The 17045-nt window shown below is 55.7% G+C and overlaps 1 protein-coding gene across 1 annotated transcript in view; it reads right to left on the minus strand.

The window, feature by feature from the left end:
- RAB40C (RAB40C, member RAS oncogene family) overlaps positions 1-14119 on the minus strand; it is a 33413-nt gene extending 19294 nt beyond the window's left edge. Inside the window, exons 1-2 of the mRNA XM_035548924.2 lie at positions 14043-14119; positions 13569-13853 (exon numbers count right to left, since the gene is read on the minus strand). Coding sequence (XP_035404817.1) covers positions 13569-13710 — 142 coding nt within the window. The 5' untranslated portion in view covers positions 13711-13853; positions 14043-14119. The remainder of the gene's footprint in view (positions 1-13568; positions 13854-14042) is intronic.
- Positions 14120-17045: the final 2926 nt, after the last annotated feature.

Raw genomic sequence — 17045 nt, forward strand, 5'->3', positions numbered from 1 at the left:
ACCTACAAGCTCACTGGAAAGGACAAAGGCTTGCAACTGCAACATCTGTACCTAACTTTTTTTTTTTTTTTAGGTCTGTTCTGTGGTTAGCTCAGTGCTCAGAGCAGGTCACACGTGCAGTCCCCACCCATGCAAGCCAAACTCAGGGCCCTGCAGTGCTGCTGCCCCCACGGGTCTCCAACGTCCCTAAACCCAGGGGACTCACTGGGGAAGCTGCCACCGGTATCGGCCACCACCCAGCCGCTTCCTTGCGCACAACAGCACGAAGGGAAGGAACGATCAGGGTTTTCCCTACAAAAGCCTCGGCCTTATTCTAGGTGCTCACCGAGCAGCCCTGCCTGCAGCAGCCCCAGGGTCCCAGCTGGGGTTTCCCCCTTGTCCCGGGGCTCTGGGGACAGGGGGCCACCGCCCCACGGGGCGCAGCGGCCGCTAGATGCCACTGTCGCACAGAGGCTGCTGGCAGCACAACGGCCCCAGCCACGCTGCTCCACGGCTGCTCTTTTGTCTTTTCGTCTCAGGCAGCTCGGAAGATGGTAAAGGGAAGTTTTAAAAAAAAATTCATTTCTGGAGTTGGCAGGGTTTCCCCCACCTGAGCATCACCTCTGCTCGCAGCAGCGTACAGCTCATTTCGAGACTGACATTTCAGCTCCGCCGGCACAGGCTTTGATCCCCCGGAAGGGATGCGTGGCTGCAAAGCCCACGCGATGCTCCTGCGGCTCATGCAGCACCAGCGAGCCAGCCACCTCGCCACCACAGCCCCACGGGGCACGCAGCGCTGTGGGGAGAGAAAGCAGCCTTGCTCAGAGCTCATTTATGTCAGCCCATCTCTTTCTCGACCAGTATCTAGCATGATGCAACAAAACGAACGAAGCCTGGAAAACAAGTCCGGGCTGTTCTCTGTAATTTAGCATTCAGTTCGACTCCTCTGCTATTTTTCCAGCCCTGCTTTAGACTCCTACTTACGCTGACGCCATCTCAGCCTCGCTCCCGGAGCAGCCAGCCGACCCGGCACGCAGCGCTCTGCGAGGCGATCTGCTGTCACCACGGCTGATGACAGACATCCCGCTCCCCTCCGCAGAGCTGGGTTTCATGCACGAGCACGGTAATCGTTCCCAGGCAGGGCTCCAAGGGATCCCAAACCTTTATTCCTTTTGCCAATCGGTATAAGGGAAACCTAAACACAAGCCACTTTCCCATGGGAATAGGCAGGGTGTATTTAGGAATCTCTGACCTATTCCCGATTACTCATGCTGAGCACAGGATACTTCACATCAACAAGAGCCGAAACAAAACTTAGCTTAGTTAAAATTCAGACTTCCAGCTAAAGATTACACCTGACGTAAGCAGAAAAAGTAAAGCCACACCAAGAAGTGACATTTCCTTCCAGCACGTGACAGCCAGTGCTTTGTGATCGGGCTGCCTGTCTCCCTTCCCCTGGGAACTCGGTGCCCTGCAGCAGGTGCCCCGACGCCCTCGTCGTGCCCCTCTGCACAAGCAGCAGCACGCCAAGACCGAAACGGAGGCGGCAGCGGGCAAGCAGGCACACGGACTGGGAAGTGGCACTGGAAAAGGCAGAAAGACAATGGGAACACATATTTCATGCTGCTCTTGAGCTCTTCCTTTAGACAGAGTAAGATATCATGAAAATTGCTTTAAATAGTTTAAGCAACCAAGGTTCTGTAAATACTTACTGCTGTAAGCACAGTAGCTTCTTGGCCTTATGCAAGATTTTGCTTCAGGGGAAAAAAAAGGAGACAGTTTGGCAGATACAGACTCAGGACTGACCCTGCCCTAATGCCCGTGCAGGGGACCAGACAGGTTTCCTCTTCTTGAAGAGGAGGATCTGAGCAAAGTCTTCTCCATTTTCCTATGCAGCAGTAAGAAGAGCACATGGGTTTTCTCTCCTTTGGATTTCCAAGGTGATCCTCAGGCCGTGCTGGGATGAAAACAAGTCCAGCTCTCCATAAGCAGAGGCAGCGAGGCCACTGCTGGAGCCAGTACTGCATTTTAGGTTTGTTATCAGTCTTGATCAACTGTCCTCTTCCAGAGAGGCTCTGATAAGCCAACCCCAACCGCCAGCCCCACCAAACCTGTGTAAATACGTAAGTGGTACAGCTGGAAGGAGCAGAGGGAGGAAGGAGCTTGCCCCACCTCGCAGCAAGCTGTCAGGGGGTTTGCCTCCAGCCCTTCCCCAAGTCTGCCGACAGCCTGGTGCAGTGCAGAATCTCCAGCTTGCATCCGTGGTGCAAAACACACAATCCTCCTATGAATCTGGGGCAGAAGACATCCCAGGTGACACTCAAGAACTTCTTTTCAAAGGAAAGAACAAATGCATTCGAGTGAGATACTGACATAGTTTTCAGACGAGCTTGCTTTCTGTCCTGGAGATGCTCTACTTAAAGTCCCTCACAGTTGGCGCAAATCAGACCGGCCAGAGATGCTGCTGCCACTTCACTTCTTCAGCAGGTTGCTTTCTGGTCATGGCAGCAATGAATCTACCACCTTACTTTGTTAGTCTACCCACAACAAAAACACAATATACATTAACTGAACTTTATTTTTAAAAAAATCTAATCCACTCTGCCAGCTTGCAGACATGCTCTGTGTAATGCCATCTCAGCATTTATTTATTTTTTTAAGCAGGGTTTAGTTCATTTGTAATTCAAAAGAATTAGAACCCGTTTGCGATATAATCTTATATATGGTCAGCAATCAAAACTTGAGGTATTCAGTGATGAGGCAGGACCTATCCTTCAATCAATGCATTATATAAATAGGAAAATAAGATAAATCGAGTAGACTCTGGTTGCCCAACTACTGCTTTTGGACAGATTGTTATTTCTTCTGTAGGCACAGTCAAGCAAAAGCAACTCCATGCTGTAACTCTCCCAAGAAACAAAGGCATTTGAGGTCTGAAGGAAAACAACGAAGGAGATGTGCCTGATCTGTCGGGACCTCCAGAGGAACTCTGCTGCACTGGCAAGTTCCAGTAGTGGCTCCCAAGCCACCCAGAAGCACTCGCTGTGCCACTGGGGCGCCTTTCAGAGCAAGCCCAGGACCCACTTCCATTTGTGACGGGACACCTCTGCCATCGGCACTGCCAAAGCCCGTACACCACAGCTGTCTGAGAACGCTGCCTTTTCACCCAAGCACTTCTGGTTTTGTGTAGGTCATCAGAGGAAGATCTAGGATGAAATTCTCAGGTAACTATTTTCGTAAAGACCCCACTACCTCCTCATGGCCATGACTCAAGCTGAATTCCCCTCTGCACGGCCACACACCTGCTGCCCCAGACATCCTTCCCCACTCACGTGGGGTGCTTCTGGAGCAGGATGCAGCACACCATGAGCAGTGAACCCCTGAAGAGCAAGCCTCAGCCAGCTCCATCAGGGAGCCCCCATTAGGGAGGGGAACAGGCTTAACGCTACCCTGGCCAGAGACTTCTGGGATCTGTGGGGAGAGCAGAGCTGGAGTCACAAACAGAGCATACGTGCCCGAGATTTAACTTTCTGCAATTTCCTGGTGACCTCACGTAACCAGCTCTGAGAAGCTGGTTGTGATGCTCTGTGCTTAAGGTGCTCAGGAGAAAGCGATGTAGTTCTCTATGAGCACCTGGCAAATAAATACCTGAAAAAAAAAAACCCATGAAGACATGCTGCATTTATAAAACAGGAGAACAACATCAAGGGTACTGAGCATACCCTGTTTCTCCTGTGCTTTGGACAGCACTGAACACCTCAGAGTCAGCGTGGTAGACTATGGAAAGAGACTGCAACTAATCTATAGTACAAGTGTCATGGAAATCCTTACCTGATACACAAGGATGGATCAGAAGTCCTAAGCATCTAGTATACAGCTGGTCTTGAGGAAGTGAAAACAAACAGAGCATAAGCCCAAAGAAATAATATAGGGCAGGCAACAGAATATAAATAGTCTTTTCTTCCTTTCTGTAAAAGGAAGACGTTAAGAACAGATCTCCAGTGCAGTTTCTCGGCAGGAAGGACTTCCAGAGATGCAGCTAAGCAGAGACTGGTAAATCTGACTTATAACCTTTAACATCAAGATATAGCGTTGGATGCCAGCAAGAACACCGTACGCAGTTCTGAGTTCTCAGGAGACCGACGTGAGAGAGCGGGGCAGGAGGCTCAGCGGCGCTGTAACCCCGCTCAGCTCCCACTGCAGGATGAGGACTGGCAGCGGCCACAGCTCCGTGCCCGAGGGGCAGCAGCCGAGCACACGTCCCCAGCAGCCAGGGCCAGGGAGGTCGTTAAGCCCTGCTGTCTAATCAAATGGCGCTGATCACGGCCAAACGAGCTCAGACCAAGCAGCACGGTGCAGCCTGGGCATGGGAAGGAACAAATTCACCTGTGCACACCTGAGAGGCACAGCCCACCTCCGCAGCGGAAACACGCCTTGCGTGCGAGACATAAGCTGCTGAAAGCTCCCTCCACGCAGGGCTTGTGTGAACCTTTCAGATAGATTAAAAAAAAAAAAAAAACAACAAACAAGTTGTTAAACTTGCACAAAGACCAGTGCAGTGAGCGTGCACACACCACAGGCTCCGTAACGGCGTGTTTCTGTACTCTGCTCCAGCCTGAAGCAGTCAGCGCAGAAGTTAATTTATCCCAAATGCCAGCAAGAGCTGAGAAGTGTCCAAAGACGACTGCTTACTCTGCCAAGTCCCTGGGCGCTACAGATGTTAACAAAAAGCTTCTCAGCCATGACCGACGTGGCCGGGTTTTAAAGCCCAAAGCCCTGCCCTTGCGCGTGCCGGCAGGGATGTCCGGGCCGCTCAGCACACGGGGAGCAGCCAGGCACAGCACCAGCCGGCAAACACGGCCTGGTCACGCACTGGCAGGGCAGCAGCAAGGGGCCACCCATGCCAGGCGGCAGAGTCCACGCAGCCACCTCACTGGGCCGCAGCAGGTCACATCCTGCACTTGTCCTTTTTAGAACAGTTTCTGGTGATAAAAATGGCCAATGACAGTCATTCTACAGTCACTGAACCCAGCAGCCAAGTTGCTCCAAGCAGCATGAAACAGAACATGAAGCCAGGACCATTAGAAGTTCCAAATACCTTATCTTTAGTTTTTTTTTTTGTTTGTTTTGTTTTGTTTTTTTGTCCCCCCGCTTGACTTGTGCTTTTTGTGCCTTTGCCAGCCTACAAGCAAAGGACAGCCAGGGCTGAAGACTCGTATCAGAATTGTTCACTTGTGGGCAAAGGTCAGTGCAGAAAGCATTGTCGCTTTATTTCTAGTCAAACGAGGCAGATGAGTACAGGTTACAGCAGCCCAAAAGGTCCTTGTAAGCCACTGGACAGAATTCAAAGCACACACATTAATGAAGGTGTCACTCAGCGACGTGTAACAACTGTTATGCCAAAACAAAAACCCTCTTCCCAGGCAGAAGGCAGCTGCCGGGGCCAGCACTGGAATGATTTGCACACTGAAGACACATCATCTGTAAGTTATAGTGAACTGTTTAGAAAAATGTGGTATGAGCCCAAACAGCAGCTGACGAAAAAAACAAATTCAACCCATTCAAATAACAACTAATGAAGTCATCCGACCTTAAAAAGTGTGTACAGCAGCACATTAACAGCAGCAATTTAGCTAGTCAGCTCAGAGCTGTAAGCCACAGAAAAAAAAAAAAAAAACAGCCTTCCAAACAACACATGAGCTCATCAGCTTGAGTCATGCATTCAATTACCTACTCCTTAGATAGACAAATAACAAATTATCTTCATCAACAACAGGGGTCAACAAAACATATGGCTTAGAAGAAAGATGGAGTCATTGCAGGTCTGTGCCTTTCAGCGTGGACACGAACCTCGCAGCATCGCTCTGTTTAAGCATGGTGATAAGGTTCCTGAAAAGCATCACTGCCCAACGCCCCCGGCTGGTGCTGGCAGAGCTGGAGCTGAGGGTCCAAAAGCAGGTGCTTCTCCCGCTGCCCTACGCCGCCTTGTGGAGGAGAAGCCACCTCAGAAACAAGACCAAGCAGTCTCGGTTCCTACTAAGCACCCAGGAGACCAGCGCCACTCCATGCGGTGCATCATGCTGGTCACAGGAGAGCGGGGTAGATGGAGGCCGTCTGCTCTGGCCTTCATCGCCTCCTCCTCACAGCAGGAAAGACAAAACCCATTCCTGCTGTGCAGTCGAACGGGAAGCACCTCACCTCAGTTGTAGGTGCTTCACAGCTTCACAAAGCCTTTCGCAGACAGGCTGCTCACTGAACAGACTGCTCCCAGGCAACTTCATCTCCGGTGACTGGCCCGTGGGCAGGGACCTCGAGCAGTAACTGCTCGTTTGGTTTTGTGACCAGCCAGAAGTAAAACGTGCGTTCAGAGTGCTCGGGGAGCCCAGACTTGCAAAGCACCCGCCAGCGGCCTGCTCCACGTCCCTGCAGCACTCAGGTGACCACGGGGCAGGCACAGAGGGCCTCTGTTGGGCGCTCAGCTCAGGATGACATCCGCATCCAAAACCGCGCTTGGAGCCAGGAGCAAATCTGTTCCTACAGCTCACGCCACATCAGCGCACACCCAGGACGCCACGGAAACAGTCAGAAGTCAGTCCAGAATCGAGAATGTTGAGTGGATTTGTTCTTTAGAAGAAAATCAAGATTGATTTTATTCACAGAAGCTCCTACAGACAAAAGAGTTGCTTCATGCTTTACAGTTCAGATGTCCATAAAAGTGACACAGCTGCACACAGAAACAAAGGCAGCCTGTGAGGAAGCATCGCAGGGCACCATAACAATCTGCATTGTTGCTGGACCACCATACAAACACCAAGGCACGCTTGGAGACAAAAAAAACATTCAACAAGGCCCAAGTGACTGCGTAAAACACCTCCACAGCGCTGGCCTTGTGGAGTTAGCTGCCGCCGGCTCCCAAGGTTGTCACCACAAGGGATGGCAGCACCGCGCACGGAGGCCGGCAGCCTGCAGCCTACACGGGGAGCGGAGGCACGGGCCTGCCAGGCTGAGGCTGCACGCCCGGGCTCCCAGGAGGGAGGCCACAGCTTGTCAGCAGGGCTGACATGGCCAAGCACCACTGCCCAGTGCTGAGCCGCCCCTCAGCTGGAACCGGCCCTGATGGTGAGGTGAGCGCCTGCCCGCGGCCCGACACGCACTGCCAAGCGCTCCGCTTGTGACCCACACAGAATCATAGAATCGTTAGGGCTGGAAAAGCCCTCCAAGATCATCTGGTCCAACCACCCCTCTACCACCACTATCACCCACTAAACCATGTCCCCAAGCACCACGCCCAACCTTTCCTTGAACACCCCCAGGGACAGTGACTCCCACCATCTCCCTGGGCAACCCGTCCCAATGCCTGACTGCTCTTTCTGAGGAGAAATGTCTCCTCATTTCCAACCTGAACCTCCCCTGGCACAACTCGAGACCATGCCCTCCAGTCCTATCTCTAGTTATCTGCTGCAGAGCATACCTTGCCCCAGCTACCTCAGCTGGGGTCACGAAGCATTACTTTTGCTGCTACAAAGAGAAAGCCGGCATTTCACCTGTTTACGTTAGACAAAAACACTGAGCGTTAACCTTATAATGCAGATAGCCCCTACAAGAACAGGCACACGTTGACCCGAGGAGACATTTAGCACATGCCTGCATTGTCTCGTGCAGTGAGCAGCACAGACAGGGCTCTGGCTGGGTAGGATCAGCCCTGCATGACTTCTCCTTGTGCCTCAGCACAGACACTGCCTGCTTCCTGTATGGAGTTTACACTGAGAATCAGCTAAAGACACCTAACAGTAAAAAAAAAAAAAAAAAAAAAAAAAAGACCCACACACAACAAAAAACACACACATGGTTCTTGGGACAAGAACCATGGGCAAAACAGCCTGACTGCTGCCAAAATCAGCAAAAACTAAGAGACAGTCGTTTCTCTGGACATGACTGTGAGAGCATGCAGAGAGCAACCATTTGCAAAGAAAGGAATGTGGTATGATGAACCCCCCCAGATTGGCTAGGCAACTCAGAAGCAGGGGTGGAAAATAAGTTAGTGATACTTCTTAAAAAAATATTTGTTTTCTTTAAATGGAATAAAGTATTATTCCAGAGATGCACAGCACCTTATGGCTTAATAGCCATAAAATTTATAAAGCTACGGGTATGTAAAAGTCTTCTCAACAAGTAGAAGCCCCCTAGGAACAAGCTAAATCTCAGAACCGATGTTGCAAACTTACTGTTAGCACAGCTTTCGCAGGAAGAAGCAGACCCACACTCGTGGTGTGGAGGAGACCTAAGCCACGATGGCCCTCTATGTCCCAAGGAAAGTTTCTTTCAGACCGCCTCAGGCAAAACCCAGCTCTCAGCAAAGCATTTAGCAAAATAGCAAAAACAGGCTGAGGATTTTCACATCAGAGCTTCCTTCCTCCTCCTCAGCCTGAAATCAAATAGAAACCGGTGTGACATAAGGCATCTGTATCACCGCTCATATGGTGACAAGCCCGGGCTGAAGACGTGGGGTAGAGGAAAGTTCAGAGGGAAAGAAAACGAGAACAGCAAGGTTGTAAAACCTCAGCTCTGAAACTTAAGTTTGCAGTGTAGCTCTTTGTGAGTGCAACAGAAAGATGCTCTGCTCTTCAGTGAGAGAGGGAGGCAGGGAGCTGCTTGAGGAAAACGTGCCAGGGAACAGCTGGAAACAAAAGCTGAAGGAGATGGGGCGGGGAAGGAGGAGACATTTTACATGGGTTTTCCTCTGCAGTTTATATCCAAGAAAAGCACACACCAACAGATGCAGACAAGTTCATCTCGCGATCTAGAAAAATCAAAACCTATTGGCGTTTAAAACACAAGCTCAAAAATAAAGAAAAACTTAATTCCAGCTATTAGGAGAGCATTCCACCCATTTCAGATTCATACCGCTCATTGACATCACCTTTGTGGACCTGAGGCTCAGACATATGAACAGCCACCTAGAAGCAAAGCTTTTATGCACTGTGTTAGAGGCAGTCAGAACTGCCCAGGCAACTGAGAGCTCTGCAGAATAAGTGTCCAGCTTTGCAAAAGCACAACCCTCCTGAAACGTGATGCGTGCACAACAGCCTAACACACTCAGCATCCTCCATCCTGACTTGAGAGAGAGTAGAAGACATCCAGACCTGCTAGGGACTTGGTCCCATCAACCAGAGACAGAGCTTTAGTACCGTATGTTCAGAAATATTTTTTACACAAAGGAAAAGTAAATGAGGGAGAAATAAGAGATACTGGAGGGGTTACCAATCCAAAGCCTGCTCCGATGAGATCAGTTTTGCATCCCTGATGACCATGGTAAAAAACATTCCTGAAGGACACTGATGCAAGTGCTGGCAGACGCGAGGACCTGCTGTAACAAACACTCTCTGCTCTTTCAATAGCTTGAAGAGATTTCCAGCAGCATGATCAGCGTGTCTGAGCTGAAGCATTCCCCATAGACCGATCCTGCAGCCACGACAGGGACGTGATGGCGAGGCTCCATTTAGAACATCTTGCCTCAAATCCAACTCCCACCAGAGCGCTAAAACCTCAAAATAAAGCATTATTCCCATTACTACAGCCCTGCCACTGCATTAGCACTGCCCCAGCCTGAGATCTTGCCAAGCACGGGTACACCCAGCCATGATTGCTTGTATGCTCAGGAGGGAAGGTGAGCTGTCAGAGATGTACAGAGGGCCTCTCTGCATGTTTAAAGCAGAACTGCTCGCCTGCATGCTTTTGAACATCCACAGAGGTGGGTCACTCAAGTGACAACAGTATCCTTGGGTAACAGAGCTCTAAGAACAGTGCTTGAATGCAGACGCTGAGCCCCAGATGGGGATGGGGTCGCAGCCAGGCACGGGGTCTCCCTGCGGAGGGGCCGGTGACGTCCCTGCCCTGCAGCGGGACCACGGCTGTGTGTGGTGCCTTCCTATGCTGCTGTAAGGAGACCAGAGTGCAGCAGACATAAGCTTCCCTCCCCATGACTTTCTTAATACAAACTGAGAACAGGAAAAAAAATAATCTATTCCCCTTCCAATCAAAACCATCTGCTCAGAAACATGCTCCGTTCCTTCCCGAGCACACGTTTCTCCTCTCCTATGGGAGCAGCAGCAGGTGAGGGGGAAGACTCTGCCACAGAAAAAGCATTCAATCACGTGAGGCTCAGCAGAGAACACATTGCATTCATGTCTGAGCGCTGAGGCCAGCCCAGGCCCTATTTCTGGTGCACGCCGAGCACCTTGCCACACGGCGTAGTGGCATCCGCGCCTGCCGGGCAGCGGCTCCGGGTGAGTCAGGCCGTGGGGCTGCAGCACGGCGCAGGGCAGCCTCCTCAGCAAGCCAACTAACGAGCTTGGCAGGATTGTTTCGGCACACCAACAACGAGATGTTCCAGAACGGATGGGTGACACGGCGCTGACAGGGCACCGGGTCCGGCTGCGGACGAGCACAAGGCCGCTGCTCAGCTCAGCGCTCGCAGCCCCGCCGCGTCCAGCTTCCACCTGTCCTGCTGCAGCACCGGGGCAAGGGCAAGGACGGGACCCTCGGGGGCACCAAAAGCACTGAAGTGACAAGCGAGCCATGTAGCTGACTCCTGTCTGTGAGCAAGGCACGCAGTCCTGCTCCGAGTCAGCTCTGACACCACCGCAGGGCTAGAAACCCGCCTGCTGCACCTTGGGAGCACGGCTGAGCGCTGAGAGGGAAAAGCTTTTGGGTTTTGGCTCGCCGGTGAGGTCCTCCAGCTGTCAGGAGTAGCGGGGGGGCTCTGAGAGCAGCCGCCTGCTTCCACAGCAGCAGGTTTGGGAAATTTGAGGGGGAAAAAGCTGGGAAGGACAACACTGGAAGCTCAGAAGAAAGAACCGTAGCGTTCTCCCAAAAGCTCACATTTTCCCTAAAATACTAGGGAGAATGCTTGCTTAGGGCTTTCTGAAGCTGAGCAAGAAACAGCAAAGTGGAATTCCACCTCAGCTAGAAACCCCCCTGGGGCAGGGGTGCCAACGCCCAGCCACACGGCACAAGGGGACAGATCCTGCTCCTCACGGGGAGCACGCTCAGCCTCATGCTCCTCGAGACCAACGCTCTCAGCGGCTTCAGCAGCACCCTAGTGAGGAACACAGGTGAGAGCTGGACGCCAGATCTCCGTTCACACTGCCGTTGTTAAGCCTCCAGAAGCTCTGTGCCTGGTGCCTGACGTAGCACAGGGTACCATGCGACAAGGCGACGCTGAGAAGCGGGGCTTTGGGATCCTGAACGAGGACAGAGAGAAGCAACCACAATGCTTTAAGACCAGACTCATCACACAGCGCTCCAGGCTTTCAGAAACTGGATGGGAGCAAGCAGAGGCTCCTTGCTGCTTAGAGCTTACGAAGGAGATGCTGACAGAGAAAGGGCTTTCTTATCGCTTAGCCGCCCACTTCTCCAACACCTCACTGCTCACGGAGCGAAGACGAATCCCTCCGACTCCTTTCTAGACATCAGGTGTACGGCAGATAAGCAGAAAAAGATACAGGGCTTCATTTACAGAGTTTCGCTTTAAAAACGTGTCTCTTCCCAGAGCCAAAAGGAAGGTATTTCACACTGCATTTCAAAAACCTGCATCCAAACAGTTGTCCTTGGCCAAATGACCCCAAGGGGACAGTGCATGGGTGCCGTACTTACCCCTTCCCCTACACAGGTTAGGTACAAGGGATCTGAGCACGAGCCGAGACATGTCCCCGTCACTATGTGACCTAAAGCACGCTCCTTTTCACACTGATCAGGGCAAGTTTCGTCTTCTGGAGAGAGAAAACCAGGCGTGTGCCTGCGCATCGAGGGCCGGTCTCCGTCGGGGCACGGCCAGCGCACGCGGCGAGGCTTCCCCTGCCAGTACGCACATCCCAGCTGATCAGAGACAGAGGAAACCTGATTGCCAGGGCTGTCAGGAATATCTGTGGTATCAAATTCACTCAGATTTCAAAGCTGCTCAATCTGATTATCCAAAAGGCATGTAGTTGCAGAAGCAACAGAGACTATCAAGGCATATATTGCCGTAATAAAAACGGCACGTGACCTAATTCCCTCATTAGGAATAGGTTCAATTGCCTACAGAAGATGAGGGAAGGTTTTGAAAATGATAGTTCACTGAGATTTCTTTTTCGAGAACTAGATAGTGTTACTTCGTTGTTACAAACAGCGGGTACAGAGAGAAACCTGCTAGAGCCACAGCAACAGCTCTCTGGGCTCTGCGCGTACATCAAGGAGCCCACCACACACTCACTTTCCAATTGTCCGCATTATTTCTGCGTCACTAGCCTCAAAACAACGGTCAAGAACATTTTTATTGGAAGACAACTCCGTCGTTAACACCCCACTTAAAACAACACCCTCCCCCCCCCCCATTACGCTCCTCACCCCTCCCTGTGCAGCGAGCGTTACTCCCAGGGAGCAGCTCTGTCGCTCCCGGATCAGGCGGGTGCTTCAGGGATGCAAAGGCTTCAAGGAAGCTGACAAGCGCCAAGTATCTCCTCGAATGCAAACCGCACAAGCGCAGCCAGACATCCAAACAGATGAATGATACCACAGCCTCCTAGTTCCAGAATTTGCTACTCTAATTTCACAACTGCCCTGACTTCTGAGTCACTGCCTCCCCGTGAGTATCTGCAGAGCAGGTGCGCGCTTGCATCAGCTCCTACGGAGATGGCAGCAGCTCAGAGGGCCGAGCACAGCATCGGGAGGCGAGCCACACCGCTCCTTTACGCTCCGTGTTCAGCCAGCTTCAATTCAAAGCCCTGAGAAGCACCCGATTCTCCCAGATCCCTGTTTACAGACAAAACAGGGCACCAACTGCTCCAGCCCTCGGGCCAGCTGCAGCGCTGGGGCAGGATCTGAATTGCATTGCTTCTGTCGAGCCCCCGGGGCCATTATTTTGCATCGAGGCTGGGGAGAAGGATGACAGATTGAATATCACCCCAGGACCTGCACCCTGCCAGGCCGTGTTACGCTTTAACTGCAGCGAAGGGACGCAGGAAATAGCACAGCGCCACTCCTTGGCTCTTAATTACGGTCTTGTGACACTATAGTTAATGGTCTGTCATGGGCTCCATTATAAGCCCTGATGTTTGCAGGAGGTGGACAAACGAAGCTGTGCTCAGCAGCCAGCTACCAAGTCCTAACAGCTTTGGCGTGGAAATAAATGCTCACGTTCTTTTGTTACGGGGCCTCGCTTCCTTTTAGCGCGGCTCAGCCCTCGCATTAACCCCCGCAGCGATAATGGAAAAGCAGACCGGGCTCTTTAAGCAGGCCGCGGAGGCAGAGCTCGGCTCGGTCACGGCCCCGTAGATCCGAGCTGCGGGATCTGCGCGTCGGGCGGGCACATCGGGCACCGGCTGCTCCGCCGGACCCTCCGGGGGAACCCCGCGAGCAGCGGCGGCCTCCCCGCCGCCACGAACGCACACCCCGACGAGCGGCGTTGTAAGGAGACAGGGACAAACCCGATCCAACCAACCCAACCCAAGACGGCCCGACCCAACCCAACGAAACCAACCCAACCCAACCCAACCCAACCCAACCCAACCCACCCAGCCCCGCGCTGCCGACAGCGGCGCCGCGCTCACCGTTGCTGTAGGCGTAGGGGGACTCGGACGCCCCGTCCTGGAGGCTCTCCAGGATCTCCCCCTTGCCCACGTCGCTGTCCCCCACCAGCAGGAACTTGAGCAGGTAGTCGTAGCTCTTCACCGGGCTGCCCTGCGTCCCCATCGTCCCTCGCTCCGCCGGGAGGCGCAGGCCGCATTCCAGGCTGCGCCGCCGGGCCCGGGGGCAGCCTCGGCTCCGGGGCCCGGCTCGCGCGTGCCCCGCGGAGCTCAGCCCTCGCTCCGCTCGCCTCCCATCTCCTGCGGGACCTGCGGGGGGAGGACGCCCGCGAGGAGGACGGGGAGCGCCGAGCGCCGCCCCGACAAAGCCGCCCCGCCGCCCGCCCCGGGGCGCCGAGCCCGGCCCGGCCCGGCCCCGCCCGCCCCCAGAGCCCCGCCGCGCCCCGGCCCCGACCCCCCGGCCCCGGCCCCGGTTCCGGCCCCGCGCCGGGCGCTCACCTCCGCGGCCGGGCGCCCCGGGGCCGGGCCGGGCCGCGCCGCCGCCACCACGGCCGCAGCCTCCGCCTGGCGCCGCGCAGCGCCCGCTCGGCCCGAGGAGAGGCGGCGGCCGGGCCCCGCCCCGCTGCTCGGAGCCCGCCGCGCCATAGGCCGAGCCGCACGTCCGTCACGCCGCGCCCCGCCCCCAGAAGGGCGGGGGCGGGCGAGGGGGCGGGCGGGGCCGTGGGGGACTACGAGTCCCGGCGTGCCTTGCGGGGGCGGGGGAGGCGGGAAGAGGGGGACGCGCCGGGGCGGAGCATGATGGGAACGCGAGGCCGGGAGGGGGGCGGCGGGGCGCGGCGGGGGGCGGCTCGGCACCTCGTCCCCCCCCCCCCCGGCTGCCCCCGCGGGGCCAGCGAGCCCCGTGCAGAGGGACCCCATGGACCCCCCCGAGGGACCCTGTGGACCTCCAGAGGGACCCCATGGACCCCCACAGGGACCCCATGCCCCCCCCCCAGGGGGACCCCATGGACCCCCCAGCGCCTGCTCCGGCTCTGGCGGATCAGGAATCAGGGTCTGGCCGCACAGCGGGGCTCAGCCCCACGCCGCCTCACAGCCCCTCTGCCTGCCTGCCCCCCCAAACCTCTTCTGTGGTCGTTTCCAAGCAGCTGTGGGGGCGGAGGTGCGGGAAGGGCGGCCGGTCCCGCTGGGTTTGCGACAGCCTGCGAGGGGAAGCTGGGGACGGAGCGCGTCCCCACGGGGTAACGAGCTCAACCCTTACAAGGCTTCAGAGAATCCCCTCCACTTAGCGCCACTGCTTAATTTCTGGAGCATCCCCCAGATTCCCTTGGGTGGAGCAGGAGGGCGATCAGGGTGGATGGGTCTGGGGGCAGAGGCGGGGGTGCTGGGGCAGGGAGCGGGGGCGGTCGGCTCCCATCTCCCCCCCCTCGCCCCATGAGCGTCGCAGTCAGAAGGGGCTCAGGGGCCTGGGAGCTGCCGAGGGTTGGGCCAGGAGCTGCAGGCACAGGGACGCTGGGCAGCCCCGTGGCAGCCCCTTCTGCCAGGAATCAAAGAATCACAGAATCGTTGGGGTTGGAAAAGCCCTCCAAGATCATCGGGTCCAACCATCCCCCTACCACCAATGTCACCCACTAAACCACGTCCCTAGGCACCAGGCCCAGGTAACCTGCTCCAGCTGCGAGGGTTTGAAAACTGCCCCAGAAGTGGGGCAACCTGCAAAATGAGCAGAAGGGGGTAATGACAAACGCATCAGTCCTCAGCTGGCTGAGGAGCTCTGGGCACCGAGACCCGAGCACCGTGCACCGGCCTGGGGCTGGCAGCTCTGTGCCTTGCTCCCCGGGGGCACGGTTGGCTCTCCCCGCTCCGGTGTGTCCGTCTGTGTCTGTCTGTCCGGGCTGAGCCTGCTGCCACATCCCACGGCGCTCGCTGCCTTTGTTCAGGGGCTGGCAGGCGGCTGGGAGCCAGCGCTGCGGCAGGGGTGGGGGCGAGCTGGGGGGCCTGGCGGTGGGCACGGATCCAGCCCCGCGTGCCCCCGCCTCGGTGGTCCCAGCCCAGCTCCCTCCCCATGCTGAAGGGCTGGAGCTCATTTGCTGCCTCGGAGCCGCACGATCTCAGCTCCCTTGGGAGGGCTTGTTTTGATGAGGCTTTTGTTAAAATAACCTCCCCGCAGTCACTGAAAATGCATGAGGAAGCGCAGAGCGCTCAGCTCGGAGCCGCGGCCCTGATGTGCTGCGCAAAGCGGCACAAAATCATCCCCCCGCAGCAGGCCCAGACGTCCTCACCCAGCGCTGCCTGGTTTGGGTCATCCCAAACGCAGCCCTCAGCAGCCTGGCTGCCCCAGCGCCTGCAAAAGACCCATGAAAAAGCAGACGTCCCGTAGCAGACGACCCATGAAATAGCTGACTTGATCTGGAGCAGCCGCTGCCAGGCCCGTCCCCGGGGAGCAGGGGCAGGCAGGACTGCGGGGGCCCTGGCTGAAGGCAGGGGCCGGGCTGGGCGAGCGCTGCAGGCAGAGGGGCCCCGTGCACGGCCGGCAGGCAGGACTGATCGCCCAGGAGAGGCGAGAAGTCATTCCCCGCGTTGCTGCTCCCAGCCCACCCCATCCAAAGCTGCGGGGCGCAGGCGGGAGGAAGAGGCCAGGCAGGGATCTCCTCGAGTTTGCTTCTCTTTTCTTTGCCTCTCCACCTCAGTCCTGCCGCTCTTTCCAAGGCCAACCCTCGAGCCGAGGTTTATGGCTATTGGAGTGCTCCTCATCCCCCTGGTGGGATGGTGGGAAACCAACCAGATCCCACGCTGACGGTAATCCCCGTGGGAGAGGAGAAGGCAACCCAGGTGGCTCCAGATGATCCCAGCAGCACGAGGTCAGGCAGATGCCGCGGGGTGACCCCAGCAGCCGCTTGCTGCTGCAGGGACATTATTGTGGCCGTGCACCCAGCTGGCCGCACCCTGCCCAGCTGGTGCAAGCTGCTGAAGAATAGGGAAAGGAAAAAAGAAGAGAAAAAGAAAAAAGAAAAAGAAGAGGAGGAAGAGGAAGAAGAAGAGGAGGAGTAAATTCAAGGGTGTTGGCTGCTCTAATGTGGAAAGGAGAGGAGCAGCCCCAAGCACCCCCCGTTCCCAGGCATGGCACATATTCCTTCTCAGGTGGTGCAGCTTGTCCCCTTCGGCCCTGCCTCTCACCTCAACATGTTGTACAGACGAGCTGGCAGAAAACTGAGCCGCAGAGAAAGCTGCTGGTGGAGCAGCGCCTTGACCATCTCCCAGTGCTGGGGCAGGATCTGCTGGATCGGTGCTCCTCCTTGCAAGGCTTTTGTGATCTGGCCTCAGCAGAGCACTCAGCTGGGTGAGCAGTGAATTACCCCGCGTGTGCGGGGAGCAGAGATCGCGGCCAGGCCGGGGGGAACAGCCCAGCCCTCCCGCAGCCTCCCTGCTCCATCCCCGCAGCACCAGCTGCTGCTGTAGGCATCCACACAGGGGGTCGGCATGCAGAAACAAGAGGGAAGAGCT

Source organism: Cygnus atratus, chromosome 15, assembly GCF_013377495.2.
Source record: "Cygnus atratus isolate AKBS03 ecotype Queensland, Australia chromosome 15, CAtr_DNAZoo_HiC_assembly, whole genome shotgun sequence".
Lineage (NCBI taxonomy): Eukaryota > Metazoa > Chordata > Aves > Anseriformes > Anatidae > Cygnus > Cygnus atratus.